A 16,936-nucleotide genomic window follows, 5' to 3' on the forward strand; every position below is an offset into this window, starting at 1 on the left:
CTAAAATATGTAGGTTTCTTTTCGTTAAACAGACGCAAATTTGTAGATAAAATAAACTGTCTGACAATTGCTCCATGAGTATCGCGTCTAGTACTGCCCCATAAAGGATTGTGTGCATTAAAATTGCCAAGAATAACGAATAGATGGGGAAGTGCCTAAAGACACTTGACTGACTCCCCCCCTTCAGGTGAGTTTCCTGGAGACACACTGCCAGTGGACGATATTCCTCCAAAAGGGAGCAAACATCGTCATAATTATGTAGGAGACCGAGAGCCTTGTCTCCTTAGACGTCGTGTCGCTTTTCACAAGTGTGCCTGTGCCTCTCGCAGTGTCTGTGACGGGGGAGGCCCTCTCGTCTGACACGAGACTCCCCGAAAGAACGTGCCTTGAGGTGGACGAGATTTGCCGTCTACTGGAATTCTGCCTATCCAGCACTTATTTTTCTTTTGCTGGCCGCTTCTACAGACAAACCAGTGGTACGGCTATGGATGCTGCGGTCTCCGTCACTGTGGCAAACCTCGTAATGGAGGCAATCGAGAGAAAAGCCCTGGGCACTTTCTCCCCAGGACCAGTGTGTTTCCTGCGGTATGTCGATGACTGCTTTTGTCTTGTAAAGACCAGTGAGATTGACCGTCTCCACACACATCTAAACTCCATCGAGCCAGCTATTCAATTCACGATTGAGCACAAATCAGATGGTTGTCTCCTTTTCCTAGACGTCTGTGCAGTGAGAAAGTCTGGCCGCCTGGACTTCCGTGTGTATAGGAAGCCGACACACACAGACCGATACCTGGACTTTTCCTCAAGCCACCCTAGGACACATAAGTCTTCCGTGGCTTTGGCACTCGTCAGACGGGCGATCACGGTCTGCACATCAGAGGAGACCCTCCGAAAAGAGATCGAAACGATCAAACAAGACCTGCGGAAGAATGGCTACCCAGCTAGATTTGTAAAAAGCACGATGGAAAAAATTCGACGCACCCCTTCAACCCAAGACGCCCCCCCTCCCTCCACCCGCGTGTGTGTACCCTACATCAAGGGCACAAGCGAGGTTCTCGCCCGAGTACTGCGACAGTACGGCATAGCGGTATCACACACGCCAGTCTCGACCATTGGCGGCCTTCTCCCCCTGCCAAAGGATCGCCCCCCGAGGGAGAGGGCACAGGGACTGGTTTATAAAATTCCCTGCGGTGACTGCCCCACGTCGTACGTTGGGGAAACGAAAAACTATCCAGAGCGCCTGCGGCGCCACCGCTACGACATCGCGAAGAAAAATGTGGAGGGAAGCGCGCTGGCCGAACATGTCGAGAAGACGAACCACTCCATCGACCTTGACAACAGCTCCATCCTCGGAACGGAGAAAAACTGGCGGAGGCGCCTTCTGTTGGAGTCGTGGCATATTCAATGCACACGTGGCAACATAAACCGGTCGACGGGGTCCCTTCCCAGCAGCTACGTTTCGGGGTTAAGAGGGATAATCCGCAAAACACCCGGGGATGTTCGGGTTCGTGGGCAGGCCGTTCCGCGGGGCAAAAACAGTCACCCGTGATCAAGGGACCGAGTTGGTTCCGAAACGTCGGGATTTTTGCTTTTTAATAAAGCTTTGTTAGAGTTTCAAAGTTGAAGATTTATTAATCATTCCTAACCAGACGGATGTCCGTCGAAAATGTTTACATTTAAGACTCATTGTCGGTTACAAGTTTGAAACTCGGGACCTCGAGTTCGTAGCCTTAGCGCATAAGCAGCTAAAGCTGTAATGCACCACTCACAAACTAGGGTTCTAAGAAAACACCTAAAAAGGAATTTAATAAAAAACGAAAGAGGACATGAATGGGTGTGGATGTCAACAGGAGGGCAGTTCCGACCAAACCCTTGGGGAAAAACAAATAAAGGTAGTGCCCCAGGCGAGGGAGTCGCCAATAGCCCTCTGGCTGATCCTTGTGGAGCCGCCCCCTCTGACCTCAAAGGGGGTCGAGACTTTGGGACAACGCCACTGGCGAGGGAGTCGCCATTATTCCTCTGTCCCAACTGATCCCTAAGAGTGAGCGAGGTAATGCAGGTGAGCAACAAAGAACAGTGATAATGTGAGGTGTATGAAGTGTTAATGAAAATATTTGGGAGTTGAAACAGCATCCACGACTAAGCACTTGCTATGTGCCAGCTTCTGGACCTGTCGCTTTAGTGTTTTTCTTTGGGTCCTCAACTTTTGACGAGATTTTACCACCCTTCGGGGCAGGTGGAGGCTTCGACGGACTGCTGGAGACATCCATTGACTCAACCTCGTGATGCGAGGAACATGAAGGGCGCCCCTCAAGGCACTGTGACTCTGTCGTCAGTTTTCTCACGAGGACGTGCGGGCAGATGGCGCGGGGCCGTCGCCTTTGAGGATGCGGTTTGAGTTGAATCCCTCTGTTCTTGAGGAATTCCAGGTGAGATTTTGGGGGCTTGAGGTTTGCGCAGGGCAGAAAGGTCTATAAGGCAGACCTGTGTCCCCACGGAAGCCGTTGTCGGTGCAGCCCCCTTGCTGACCGCAGCGGCGTAGGTGCCTCTCTGTAGGAATGAGAGGAGTTTTCGGGCTTCAAAGTAGGTCAGATTTTCTTGGGTTTTCAGTGTTAGTATTTCTTTTTCTTCTTTAAACTTTGGACATGAGCGGGAGTATGCAGGGTGAGCACCTGAACAGTTCATGCATTTGGAGAAATCACTTGCACAGTTGTCAGTAGGGTGATCATTGCTTGAACATTTTCCGCAGGTTGTCCGTCCCCTGCAAGTGGCTGCCCCATGTCCAAAACGCTGGCAGCTAAAGCAACGTCTCGGATTGGGGATAAACGGTCGAACCTTGCAGTTGAGATAGCCTGCCTTGACCGCCTGGGGGAGGGTCGTGCAGTTAAATGTAAGCACAAGGTGCTTCGAAGGCTTCTCTTGGTCATCTCGACGAAAGGTAATACACCTCACTGCAATCACACCCTGGTTGCTGAGTCCTTCAAGGATCTCATCCTCAGTACTTTCCAACAGATCATCTTCGGAGATCACGCCCCGAATGGTGTTGAGAGATCGGTGTGGCGTTACTGTGACTTTGTGATCAGCTATACTAGTAAGCCCAAGGAGCGCTTTACTTTGTTGCTCAGTTTCAACCTCGACAAGGAGGTCTCCAGAGTGAAGCTTCTTTGCTTTGTAAGATTTTCCAACACATGATTCAGGGTTTTTGCCACAAGCAATGGGGAGAGCTTTCCCAAGTGGTAGTTCGTATTCACAGTGCATTACTAGAAACTTTGGGAAGACTTGAGTATTATTAGTAGTCTTTAGAGGAACGGTGGCTTCGGTGTGAACTCTTTTCGGAGATTGATCAGAAGAGAGTTTAGCTTTGGAACCCATATAAAAATGGGAGATCTTCGACATCTGCGGTGTGCCGCCCACCATGGAGCCCAACATGGGACAGGGTAACGGCACATAACAAAAATGGCTTTGCTGTGCACGTTACTCCAGTAGCACCACCTACCCAGATGTTATACCCAAGAAGGGGTCTAGACTAGCGTCCTTCTCCACTCAAGGTTGGCCCTTGCCGCCAAGAAGGTGAAAGGGGAATGGAGAGAAAAGAGAGAGGAGTATAAGTAAAGGTGGGAGTGAAAGATCGGGGGGGATAGTAGAAGAAAAGGCAACTAGACTGAATCATCCTGGCCGGGCCTTACCAGGACTCCCGTCAACGAGAAGCGGGGGCCGAAGTGGTGTATTTCCTCGCCCCGGGGGGCCCCGAAGGGTCCAAGCCTACCCCGGGCTCGGCTCAACCACCACGATGCCCTCTTCCTCGGACACGGGAAAGCCACGCACAGCCAGACGTGGGCGGGCGAACCCACATGGCTCGGGGCCCGTGGAGACGCCACCCTCCAAACACCTGCTTTCACAGGTACCCCCTGCGGGGAATACTCCCAAGATGTTACGTGAAGAGTTGCCTCACATGTCTTGCATCTGAAAGTGGCATTGTGCAGCAGAGGGCACGAGTTTCCGAAAGATCAACGGGTCGGGATCAATGGCTGGCTGCGACTCCTGTAGAAGAGTTATGCGAAGCTCGGAAAGCGGACGCTACCCGATTCATATGCTCCTTGCATTTTGTGGAAAGTGACTACATTGAGTTCGCAGGTGTCAAAAATGGAATCCCATACCATTTAGTTTAGCGACGTATCGTCCACAACAATTGTTTCTTTCAGTGATAATTGTAAAAAAAGAAATGTAAACATCGCATAATGCTTGACCAAAACAAGAAGAAAAAAAAAACGGTACACCCACACCAGAGATTGAGCCCGTGCCCTCTGCGTGTGAAGCGGATGTCTTTCCACTGAGCTACTGAAGAACTCAATCATGCGTAGTTATACGGCGGGTAGACTGTATGTCGGAAGTTTGCTGCCGATTTCTCTTCAATACATGCACTCCCGGCTTGAAGTCGGGCAACACCACACATATGCCACATTTGCACCTCGTAAAGAAACCGTACGCGTGCGTATTCAACTCGAAGTACGCACTTCGAGTTGTCTTCAGCCACGAGAAGGGACGACGGCTCGGCGACGTCTTCGTGCAATCGCCTTGCTGGTCGGGCGTGTCGTACGGGATGAATATCAATTCTTTTGATCGGTCCAAAATTTCTCTTTCAAAGGAAGGCAGAATTCGCCGGTACCGCGAACGGCAGTTCTGAAATAGAGGTCCGATGCCCGTCGTCCGCTGCCACCTGCGATTCCCACGAAATGCGAAATGACTCCATGTTGAGAATTATGCAGTGAATGCACAGAATGCTTCCGGTTGTCCATGTAACCTTTTTTTTTTGTTTGTCTAAATCAAAGTATTTGCAGCTTTTTGGAAGCCACAAAAAATGGGTTTCATACTTTTTTTTCTATTTTTAGTATCGACTGTGTGCCTTCAATGACATAGACTTTGATTATTTTTGGTGGTAGCGTCCAAACCTTAGAAAACGGACCGTGACCACGGAAAAGAGAGTGAGCGCGACTTAAACCAGCCAGTTCTCGATCGGCGGTTTTCGGGTGGAAAGAAACCGAATTTCGAGCCGCAAATTCTGTTCTGGGTAGTTGGGCTTTTATATGTCACGTACAACTAAAAACCTCGGCGAGCATAAATACCTTGTCAGTGTCCCTTTAAGTGCGCTGTACAGTACCCGAGAGTGCGCACCAAATCACCATTGCCCATGCAGAGCAGGTGGCCCCCAGATGGGGGTGTGAGCACTTTTCGCAAGCGTCGACGGACGTTCTTGGGAATGCACGACTTTGTTGCACCAGTGTCCACTAAAGCAAGAAAGTTTTGATATCGTCAAATTCGTTGGGCCCGCAGAAGGAGGGTGTTTTGCATATTGTTGAGATGCAGAATAACCTCCATTGTCGATGGAGGCTGCGGTTTTTAGTTTGACTGAAGAGACGCCGAAGGGATGGTATCATTGAATGGGGAAACAGAGCGGCAATGACGAGGGTAGGGAGATAGTGAGCGACCCTGTCAGGGTGAAGGTTGCGCGACGGGGCTGGTTGAGCGGTCGTGAGCTACAATTCCGATGTTAGTGTTGTCGGTGTAGAGTCCCGAGAAGCGGCGAAAAGACAAGTTATTGACGTGCCGGTAATCATAAAAAGGATGGCGGTCTTCGAAGGTGTTGCGGTCTCGAGAAGGGAGCATGTATGGGGGGCTTGTATCGTTTAATCGGCGCCGACAAGAGCAGAAGATGTGGCCGGGAACGTGGCAATAAAAACATGTTGGTCGGTTATCATAGGTCTTCCATACACCGTCTTGACGGCGTTCGAGATTGTCGCAGTCGCGCAGCATAGGAAGGTGGAAGTTGCTGGTATGAGCACAAAGGCGTTGGCGGGTGTGCGGCGGGGGCATAGGGGTGTGTGCTGTGTGTCAGAGGCTCTAAAGCAAAACGAAGTTCATCTTGGACAGCTGATTTCATGTCGTGGCGCTCACCGTATGGCTGGGATGCAGACAAAGGTGTACGCTGCTGCCCAAGAAAATATCTTGACGTCACGATTCTCTCCGAACAGTTGAGAATGAGGGGAAGGGGTCTCGCTCCTTTCCTCCTCGCTACGGTTCACCAGCTCGATGGGAAGCAGTGAGGAGGAGAGGGAATGAGAATGACAACGTCCGGTGCCTCGTCGGCCGTGCTCAATCGCGCACTTTTCCAAAAATGAGGCTATCTGTTAGAGATATCACTATAGGAGGGATGTTTTTGGATTTTGCAACGTCCCGCCTATCGCTCCAGCCTTGTTTTGTGAGCTCCAAATTTTGGTTCAGCATCTCTGGGACGCACATGTTAATTACATATTCAATACCACTCGCCGAAAATTGGGCTTTTTGAGGAGACGGTTAAAAAACACAACAATAGAATGCAAGTTAACCACCTGTACGTCATTAATTCGGTCTACATTACAATATGCGAGCCTTGTTTGGGACCCTTACGAACTCTATCTATCATACGGCATCGATAAAATTCAAAATTGGGGCTCATGATTTGTCTTTTCAATATATAGGCATGCAGAGAGCACGACTGATTTGCTTCAACAACCAGAATTGCAAAGTCTCGGTGTTAGACGTAAGATTTCACGCTCAAGGGGCTATGTTTGATAAATGTTTCGTTTCCCCTAAAAGGAAATGGAAGTGACAATATCGCATCTGACTGGTTTGAGGCTCAAACAACGAAAGTTCCCTCTTTCGTCATTGGAGCCTCTAGCCAATCAGACGCAATCGTCACTTCCGTTTCTTTATAGGAAAAACGAAACATTTGTCGAACATGGCCCTGCAGCTATCATGGTCACCGCAAAGTCTGGTTATTAAATTGAAAGACTGCATTGTAGTCACTAATAGAGCTAACCACACTAGGATGATCAGACCGTATATCAGCAAAAATGAGATGTTCAAATATTCTTTCTTTGTTTATAGCATTGAAGAGTTAAATTTATTGCCAGAAGAATTAACCAAAATTTCCAAAACTCAATCGTTCGTGAAGGCTTGATTAAGTTCTGCGGTGAAGTTAATTAACCACACTGTCATTGATTTGCCAAGTGGGATATTTTAAAACCAGTCATCTTTTGCATATGGTACCTTTGCTGAATATGGTGAAAGCTGTCAATATTTCAATTGCAAATTATGTCATTGCTGTATTTTCCTTTCTCTTGACACGGATTGGATTTTTCCATACATGCCATAATAACGCATTCTGTACTCCGTCGTTAAGTATCAATGTATTATGCGAGATATTCTTGTTTTGTACCAAGTTTTCATATTGTTGCATCATGCTTTTATAGAAACTATTGCTGCCTGTAACCTGCCGGGGCCTTAAAAAGGCCAGCAGCATTTTAAATAAAAAGTGAATAAATAAAATGTTAAAAATCTTAAGCTAGCAGTCACACTGGATCGGCTGGATTTGTCACCTGCAACATGAACCCGCACCAGAACGCTACGGCAGCCCGACCTCACACTGTCTAAATTCTAAGGTCTATACTGATTTTTGCCTTTGTTTTGTTGTTGTGGTTGAAGGCTGACATAATTCTGCACTTCTTCCAAGGAAGGGACACGTGGTAGCAGTGTGGCGACGGCAATATATACTGCCAACAGCAAGAAAACAGTGTATGTGTCATGTGACAGTGGTGATGCGGTGCACGTGCCACGTAGCAGCAGTGATGCGACCCTACCAGTCCTTCGCCGCGCTCCAAAGTGTGTTTGAAGACAAGAGCAGGGTTCCAAGGGAATAGCACCGGTATCAGTCTCGTGTGCTCTGCAGCAGTGCACTAGACTCGCGTGCACTTCCTACCGAATTGCCTTTGGATCTTCGAATGATTCGTTGCATTCCATACCTGAGAAGCTAAAGCATCTAGGGACTTTGAGAATAACAGACATGATTTTCATTCAGTTTGGGGGGTAGATCGGAACTTGATTTTATTGGGTGGGTCAAAGGGACCAATGGCAGTTTGAGGGGATCAGATAAATCAGTTTCTTAACCTATCGCACTGGGATTTGCTACAGAGGTGCTTGAAGGTGGTGCATCTATTAATTGAGAGTATGAATAAATGAAACCTCCGGAGCCAAAACAAAACAAAACAAAAGAAAAATCTGGTTTTGTCTACAGAAAATTTATGGCTCAGCCTTTTTTTTTTCATAATCAGAAAATCGTTCTGGTCTATCCTGGCATTTATAATGACTAAAAAATTGGTAAAATAGAAAGAAAATACAATTGGATTACATATTCTTCACTTCATTTGACCCAAATAAGCACCACAGTGACACAAAATATTTTTTAAGTGTGCATGCAAAGTATAGGGAAAACAGTTTTTGATTTTTCGTGATTTACTCGAGTGAGCCAATCTTTCCACAAGTTTAGTAAAAGCTTCCATTACCTTCAGGCACCTCTGCAGTAAATCCTAGCGCGATACAATAAAAAAACAATTTATCTGGTCCCTTCAAACAGCCATTGACTCTTTTGACTCGCACGGTACCTTAGAAGTACACCCAAAGGCTGCCTCAACTTTTGCGACGCTTGGGTAGCGTACAGTAGTCACTAGAATGTCAACTGTGTTGTAGTTGCATGCAATCATTGAAACTTCTATGGTAGTAGAAGTATAGAACCTAGTAATGGAAAGTATTAGCAAATCATGCTTTTGTAGCGCAACAATGGTGTCAAGGTTTGTGCTGCCACTTCAATCAGGTATTCCAAAAAGATCTGCTAGAGCTTCTTTAAAGGGAAGCTAAAGAGGTTCACAAAGGGAAGAAGTTAGAGGTAAATTCTAGCAAATTTTTGTCCTGCGAATTTAGATATCACAAGCATTTGATTTGAACGTATCAATAGACATGAGAAGAACGGAAAAACCAACTGCTGGATGTGACGTAATACGCAGAGGTTTCAAGTGCATTGCGCACACATGTGAGGGAATGCATGCAGCGTTTTTGACTGCTCGGGTAAAAACTTGCAAAAGGTGCAGACGTTGAGATCTCTGTACGATAAGTCATGACTCCCTCCTCCCACCGAACGCCATTTCCTCTCGCACTCCTCCTCTACCCACAAGAGCGGGTCTCCGAGCCACTCCCCGCAGAAAGGACAGTCTTCCTCTTTTTCAAAATGGAAAGAAGGAATTGAGGAAGAGTTTCCTCCTCTCGGCTTGTTGGTCTGCCTTTAAAAAACTGTTGTAGCCCCAGGTTCCCCCTTGTGCCTAGCAGCCATCGTGCAGACAAGCTTTCGAGAGAAGCTGTTTAAAAGTAGGTCCAACTCACTCATCGTCCAACTTACTCAGCATGGAGGAGTCTTGGGTGAAGGAGTACATTGTGGACGTGGACGAGCTTCCGCCTCCCAAGTCCAGTGCGCCCAGGTTGAAGGCCGCGGTCTTGGGTGGGAGGCACGGTGGCCGAGGCTCTCTGCCGCCCTCTGCCATGGCAGCTGCTCTTCATGCTCCAGTCATGCTACAGTGCCGATACTTGAGAAGAATAAATGCTATTAGATAGATCATACATTGCATCCATAGAAAATAGCTCAAATGGCGATTTCACGGCATTATCGGTGGTGGGAACGGGAACTAGGCTCTTGAAGCACACCTCGAAGCAGCTAGAAGCACATAACAAAGTAGAGCCGGGAGCTTCTGTAGCGGGTGCTAATGGCTAAGCAAACTTGGTGATAAAAACCAGCAACCTAAATAAAAAAAGAACTTGGAGGAAGCCTAAGCTTTGCCTTTAAGAGTGGAGCACAATAGTGTTCTCAGGCCTCATTTGCATTGCCTTCTCATGCTCTTCCTGCCTAGCAAGAAGTGTGGCGGACATGGCCTGGTCAGTACCGTGTATGGCTTGCACCTGAAGGGATGTGGGTTCGAATCGTGCCTAAAATTCTTTAAATTTTCCTTTAAAGGGCCCCTGAGAAGGAAAACATTTTTTTAAACAGCCTGGTTTGGACACGCGTGGTAAGAACTAAATCTTACGCAAACAAAAATTTCTTTAAAGCGATATTGATGGCGCAAGATTCATTTTAAATTTCGCGCAAAGTAAATGACGCCATGAAATAGTCATACACTCTTTCAACATCAAAGTGATGGTCATGCACTCTCTCCACCTCAACGTGATGTAGAAGCCAATCCACCTCTCCTACACACGACCGAAAAGCCGAGAAAAAAACAAGTGGAAAGGAGGTGACTACCGACAAAACCGCACCATCAATAATGGTGTAAAAAAAACATTTTGAGGAAAATTTATTTTTTGGTTTCCCTGTTTCAACCAGGAAAACATTTTTTTTTTATTTTCAGCGGCCCTTAAGGCAGATGAATTACTTTATAAAGTGAAATCATTTGAGAAATACGGCAACCTTTAATTCACATTACATGTCATGTTTTTTAACAACTTTCATTCCATACACGACATCAAGTTTCATGTGAAATTCTCGCGCGAGGTCATGTGGCTGCTAAGTCATGGCCCTATCGACCAATCAGGATTTTCCTGTCACGACGCCACCAATGCCGACTTTTCTGCGACACGAGCTACTTAACACTATCATGTAAAAATATAACGGAAGACTCATGAACTTTGCATCCCAGCTTCGTTCTTAAAGGGGCAGTGCAACGATTTTAGTGTCGAAAGAATTTTCAGTTTGTATTTTGTAAACTGTTTTTTTTTTTTTCTTTATTTGTTTCGCGGGAAGCTCCGCGTGGGGGGCAGAGATAAAGGCTTGGTGCCTGACAGGGCCTCTGCCCCCCCCCGTACAGTTCAGCAGTGCAGTACAAAAACACAGTGAAAAATACATCAGACAAAAAATGCGCCATTTGCCTAACCGATCTGTTAGTAGTAAATGGAACGAAGCAGTTGTGCAACATTCTGAAGATATATAAATAAAATTAGAGTTTTACATACCATAAGAAATAAAATTAAAAAAAAAAAAAAAAAGACACTGATCATCGAAAACGACCAGGAACAAAGACATGCTTCCATTGTAGACTGCAAAAAAATACAAGTATACAATACATCCCATTAAAATTTGCCACCACACAGTGGTATTAATAAAAAATCTAGGCACAAGTGAAAAAAACAAACAAAAAAACGGGCCACCCTTTTTAAGACTGCTATTTAGCTGCATAATCGCAAAGAGAAAAACAAATTAATTGCCAATCTACAGCTGCGTGTGACAGTTACAGGAACCATGGCGGCGCGTTTCTGGAGTACATGCGGAAGTCAACAAAACCAGTCCCCATCGGCTGCAACACTCGTCGTCAGCCCCGTTGCGAACCATCCTTTGTGTCAATCGTTCGCCGCAACCTTCGGCAATGCTAATCCTTGAAAAGTCGACAATCGCGGACAGAAGACAAAACCCAATGGGCGCGTTCAGTCGCGGCCCCGGAGTCAAGGAGTCACTGACTCCTTCCACTGGACGGCCAAAAGTCACTTCCGGTGCACGTAACTCCGGGGCTTCGGAGTCAAGCTCCGAAGCACCGAGTCCGGAGACGGTGCACGTCACAGTGGTGCACGTAGAGTCAAAGGAGCTAAAATGACGTCATTTCCTGACTGGTGACGATTTCCGGCGCTAAAAGAGAACAAAAACAAACAAAATGGCGGGATAAGCTGCTTCGGTTCTGTCGCGGGTGTGCAGTTTGCTCGCTTTTGTTAATGAAAAGTGCTCAAGGTAAGACGAATAACGCGTCCGAATTTCTTTTTGAGGTAAGGCTCCTTCGGAAAATGCATTGGACCGTATTTTGCTTGGTTTGAATATGCTAATAAACAACGTAAACGTTCATTTGACGCCGTGTCTTGATCGCCGTTGCACGGAAACTCGGTAATATTGACGATAGTCCTGTCCGCGCTCAACAGAGCAAGGCAGGGTATCACCGCGACTTTGGAAGCCGGTTGGACACTCACGCAGAGCATGATACCGATTAATGTTTTGTTTGCGTAGCTAAATCGGGGTGCACGTTGGCTGAGGCTCGCTTCGGCCGACAAAACCTTGAACGCCGAGCGCGGCCGAACTTCCCGTGTGCATACGAGTTCGTTACGAAGGGCAGAACAAACGTATGGCCGTATAAAAGTATCGCAACCGGCGGCGTAGATTCGCCGAGCTTTATATTTTACGTGTGCTGACGACGTTTTTTGTCGGCTTTTATAACAGTAGCTGCCTTTGCACCGCCAAGCGAAGGGCTCGATCGCGTTGCATCGCTTCGAACAGCAGCGCTGATGTGTACAATCACCCGTTTTTTCTGCAACGACCTTGTAAAGACTTCAATACTGGCGTCAAATAAAAGCGATCGTGCTCGCCATCGTCTGCTTCCAGTTAGGAGACCGTCTGGCACAGGGGAGGAAGCGGAAATTGCGTAGAAGCAGGTTTGGAGCAGCGGGTTTTTTTGCCGTTCAGTAGGCGCTCCGATGACTCCGACTCGAATCACTCCGTTCGGAGGCAAGGGAGGCGCTACTGAACGCGCCCAATGGTAAACCAGCTGGTTCCCCAGAAACGTCGCTCGAAAGACGGCGTGAGTTCAAGGGCACTTTGACCTTCCGATTTGTATAAAATTTTTAAGAATAAAAACTTGCACACGCAATAAAACGGCTTTTTTATTTTGTTTTTTAGGTGACACAAATTAATTCCCGTAGTTGATTTGCCGAAGTCCGAAAATTGTTGCACTGCCCCTTTAATATGCTTTTTCTACAATGCCAGAACTATTAGATAAAGAGCAGTATGGCCATTCATGTAAACAAAAAATGTGTACGGTGGACCATGATAAAAAAAAAAAAACACACACACACAAAAAAAAGATAGAGAGCAAAGTAATAAGTTGTTTGTTGTATGGATATAAAACAGCATGAAGCCCATCCGCCCCAATGAGCGTTAGATGTCCGAGGTCTCCACTGTAGACCAGAAATTTAACCAGTGCAGTACAACTGCTAGCCTGGCATTTTTAACTCTTTCCTTGCCGCAGGCAAAAAGGCAGTTACGGGGTGGCATCAGTAAGAAAGAAATTGTTAAGTCAGATATTACGCCACTATACTCGTTTTCACCTCTAGAAAAAAGCAAGCTTTGAACATTGCTCATACGTTGCGCAAAGTAATTCCTACAAGTTTTAATTGTTCGAAGGAGCGATTTTCTTGACGTTTGGACCGTGCACGTCTCGATATGATAATATATATCTTATCTAAAATGCACCTACATATATCCAAATTCTCCACGTAAAAGGAAATAGTAATGCTCCTCTACAAGGAGCAGGACTTTTTTAACTATGGTGCTTGAGTAGAAAGCGAGTATAGGTGTACCAAAGCATATCAAAATGTAGTCAAAGATGTTCTCTTTCCAACAATGCAAATGTCAAGAGATATTATATAGCACAAAAAAAAGGTAATGTAATATTTTGTGTAACTAACACGAAAATTATTTCTTTTTAAATTTTAATTCAATGTACCTTGCAAATAATTAGGAGTAAAAATAAAAATATACATTTTGTATCTTACTATTTTAGAAACATATCCTGCAGGTTTGACAATACCATATGAAAAGCTTCCTGTTCTCCAAAAACATAAGTTGGCCCCTTTGATGGCTGTACCGCTCCCCAAAGCCCCGACGACTGAAGCATTTAGTGCTATTCCGTAGTCTCGTGCCAAATACTGGACGGGCCGCGTTTTCAAAGAAAACACCCGTTTTGCTGCTCATGGCATAAAATCCTATTTATATGATGTTGACACCCTGCATATGAAAAATAATGCGTTCAGAACACACGCAGTATTTCCACAGCTCAGGGGCAATAAATGCGCTCGGCGTGAAAAACAAGACATACCGACAAGCACCTGGGAACAGTCCAGGCTGGTTCGACCCACTGCCACTATAGAAACTAAAACCCAATAAACGAATGTCATCTTCTGACTCACTGCAGGCACTTTCATTGACAAAATTGATTGCATATGCACCTGAATCGCAAGTCAGTTAACATTCTAGAGAAACGTCAACACTTGACGAGATGCCATGCCTGATGCGATCACTTCGAATCCTGGAACTTTAAAAGTCACGGAAAAATCGCCCCTCTTAGAAAAACAAAACCAAAAAATTAAACTCGAAGTGGAGTTCCTCTGTAACATACTACATGGTGCTGCATGTCTAAAAACGGCACTGAATGCTTTGAAATAAAGGTTTGAAATCCATCAATCAATTTTGATGTAAGAGTTGGAGGACAACTCGTGTCAATATTTTCAAATTTGGGGTTACGCCTGTTTTCAACTCAGTCAGTATCCCCGAATTATTAAGTACACTTTATTTCCTCGATAGTGTGCGGTACTGTGTAGTTTTCTAAATATCACACTGCAAAGTTGGGTTTCAGGCATCTACGCCGAAGCCGAAACCGAAATCCCTTTTCCCAAGGGCGCCGCTATCTTGAATTGTCGTCACTTCCAGTATGCGTGAAAACATTGTTTTGCTGTCGCCACGCCAATAGAAGACATTTAGGATATTAGTCTAACCGTCACACATTCCCGTTTTGGCTTCCCTCCATCTTTTTTAATGCTATTTACAGGTTGAAACCTTTTATTCTTCCTTCGTCGCCAATACCGGAGACGCCTATAATCTGGCTGGGGACGAGTACCCGAAAAACACTTATCATTGGATGTCGCATTGGCTGCGGTACGACAAGCAGCTGTCCTAGCCAAGCGATCAACTTCAAGATGTACGGCAAGCTGCTTCTCTTTTAGTCTTATGCAGCGTACACATACGTAGAAAAGATCAGTGCGTACACATAAGGCTAGCTGCTAATAAGGCGAATTTCAAGCGCTGCATACGAAAAGGGCACATTTGGGGCCGGCCACTGGGAGCCGGCGCAAGGCGTGAAACATGGCTGCATCGCTAGATTCCTGCTTCTTGCTTGCAGAAATAAAAATTGATGGTCTACATAAGAGGAATATGTTAATACTGTTAGCACCATATGATTGAGTAGTGCGAGTTTCAGATGATGTTCGGCTGTCTGTAGGTGGGTACTCCCAAACTTGTGTACTATGCACAAGAGTTTGCACGACTGAGTAGTCAGTTATATCGCTAGGTTGATTTAAATGCAGAGAACCTACAATGGACACACTCACATGTCGCGTGGAGTGGAGCATTCGTGCTCCAGTCAAGAGACGCTACTTCCTGGGGTCATAGCTAGCATTTGGCACGGTCATGCTCTGCTGCAGTGCAGAAGAGCACAACCTGATTGCATAATTTATGCAGAGGAGCACAAATGCACAAAGAAGGATATACTCGAGGCTCGCAGAGGTATTAGGCCAATGCAGTGAGAGTGTTAATCTGGGGTCAAAGACCCCAGGTCAGCAGTTGTACTACACCGCCTAAAGTGCTCCTCTAGTGCAATAAACCATTAATGAAAATTATTGCTTCTAACATAATTGCAGGTGAGCAAATTAGAGGCAATGAAGACATTAGTGGAAGAATAAACACAAACACAAAGAAAACGGCACATCTGTCGTTTTGTTTGCCTGTGTCCATTCTTTCAGTAATGTCTAATGCTTTATGAATTTGAGCACTGTAGCAACACTGTGTTGCTACAGTGCTCAAACATTAACACATATATAGACATTCAAAAGTCGCACACATACCTATTCAACAGTAAAGACTTGCATAATTATCAGCTCTATACTCCCAAAGGTGTTAGCAAGGACCTCATCCACTGAACTCGTCATACGCTTCAAAACAAATCGAACCATAGAGGCTCTCGGTAAGTCAAAGCCACAGCTTGGGAACCTGACTAAATTCTGATCAACTTCTTCAAGTGACGAAATAACAAATAATGGGAGGACTAGTTATTTAAATGTCTAAATGATGCTGCGATATGCAGAATGTTACAATAGTTACTAGAGAAGGGCAATTTATTTGAAATAACGCTGATGTTATTCAATTACCGCCAAAAGGTTAAATAGCTGGACCTGCTGGCTGTAAATGCTGCGATCACAAGGAAAACCTAAAAGCAGGGGCTTTTCTGTGGATGCGGCCCATTTATTATGCGGCAACGGGAGCCGCGCAATAGTGATAAAATAAAGAAAGGTTCTCTTCGAGATAAACTACGCACAGACGAAGTCACCGTCAGAGTCGGCTTACAGCGGAGGGCAGCATCTCAAAGCGACGGTTCGCGTTCCAAGCAAACAGTAAACACTCACCGAGACGGACATCATATGCTCGCTTCATTAAGCCGCCCATGAGCGCGAACATCGCACGGAGAACAAGGAAAACGTAATATTCATCGCTAGGATCTGTCGTCTAAAATGAATTACCAAAGGCGGTAATCCTCAAGTAAACTATCTTCGCTTTGAAAAGCTTAGGCTTACGGACCTTTATCAACGTACCTGTGGAGTCTCCGACGGACACGAGACCGCTAAGGAATGACGGAGAAATGACGTAGTACTATGCGAGCGAACATTACAGGGGGTGGAGCAAATGTCTCAGAAATAAATGTTTCTTCTTAGGTTCGATAAAACAACCCCGGACGTCAACGATACAGACAACACTCCCCCAAGAAGAGAGGGCCAAGGTTGCCAACATAGAATTTCGATCACAACAAGATTTTTTTAAGACGGTCATAGTGGCCAGCCGTTTGTCATTGTTTCGCTAAACAGACTCGAAAACTTGAGAGGGGGTCGGCAAACCACCCCAGGCCTACGAAAGGATAAATTCAAAGCCTTAGATTGAGTGGAGATATTCTCTAAACATCAACAGAATGCCACTTTAGCTCAACGTTCAACCGCAGAATGAATAGAAGACCGCGAAATTCGGGATCTCGTTCAAAGATGGCGACACCATTGTGTGGGCGACGTGGGCGACGTTGGGCCCGTTGGGCGACGGGCAGTGATCAACGAGATAGTCTCAGATAGACACTGATCTTCAATTTGCTGGATCGCGCATCCCGTTTAGTCGCTGCAGCCAGTCCCCATACTGCAGCCGTGTAGTAGCAGCAAGCAAGGAGCTTGGCCG

At 46.0% G+C, this 16,936-nt stretch overlaps 1 protein-coding gene across 3 annotated transcripts in view; it reads right to left on the reverse strand.

Moving 5' to 3' along the window:
• LOC8040183 (phosphatidylinositol 4-phosphate 3-kinase C2 domain-containing subunit alpha) overlaps window positions 1-16,506 on the reverse strand; it is a 32,398-nt gene extending 15,892 nt beyond the window's left edge. Inside the window, exons 1-2 of one of the 3 annotated variants that reach the window (XM_002414005.5) lie at window positions 16,312-16,506; window positions 9,266-9,449 (exon numbers count right to left, since the gene is read on the reverse strand). In XM_002414005.5, coding sequence (XP_002414050.3) covers window positions 9,266-9,407 — 142 coding nt within the window. In that variant the 5' untranslated portion in view covers window positions 9,408-9,449; window positions 16,312-16,506. Of the gene's footprint in view, window positions 1-9,265; window positions 9,450-13,766; window positions 13,784-16,297 lie in introns of those variants that run through there. The other 2 variants (XM_029984856.4, XM_029984857.4) reach the window with 2 other exon arrangements.
• Window positions 16,507-16,936: the final 430 nt, after the last annotated feature.

The sequence above is a fragment of the Ixodes scapularis genome, unplaced genomic scaffold, assembly GCF_016920785.2.
Source record: "Ixodes scapularis isolate PalLabHiFi unplaced genomic scaffold, ASM1692078v2 PGA_scaffold7__128_contigs__length_106722199, whole genome shotgun sequence".
Lineage (NCBI taxonomy): Eukaryota > Metazoa > Arthropoda > Arachnida > Ixodida > Ixodidae > Ixodes > Ixodes scapularis.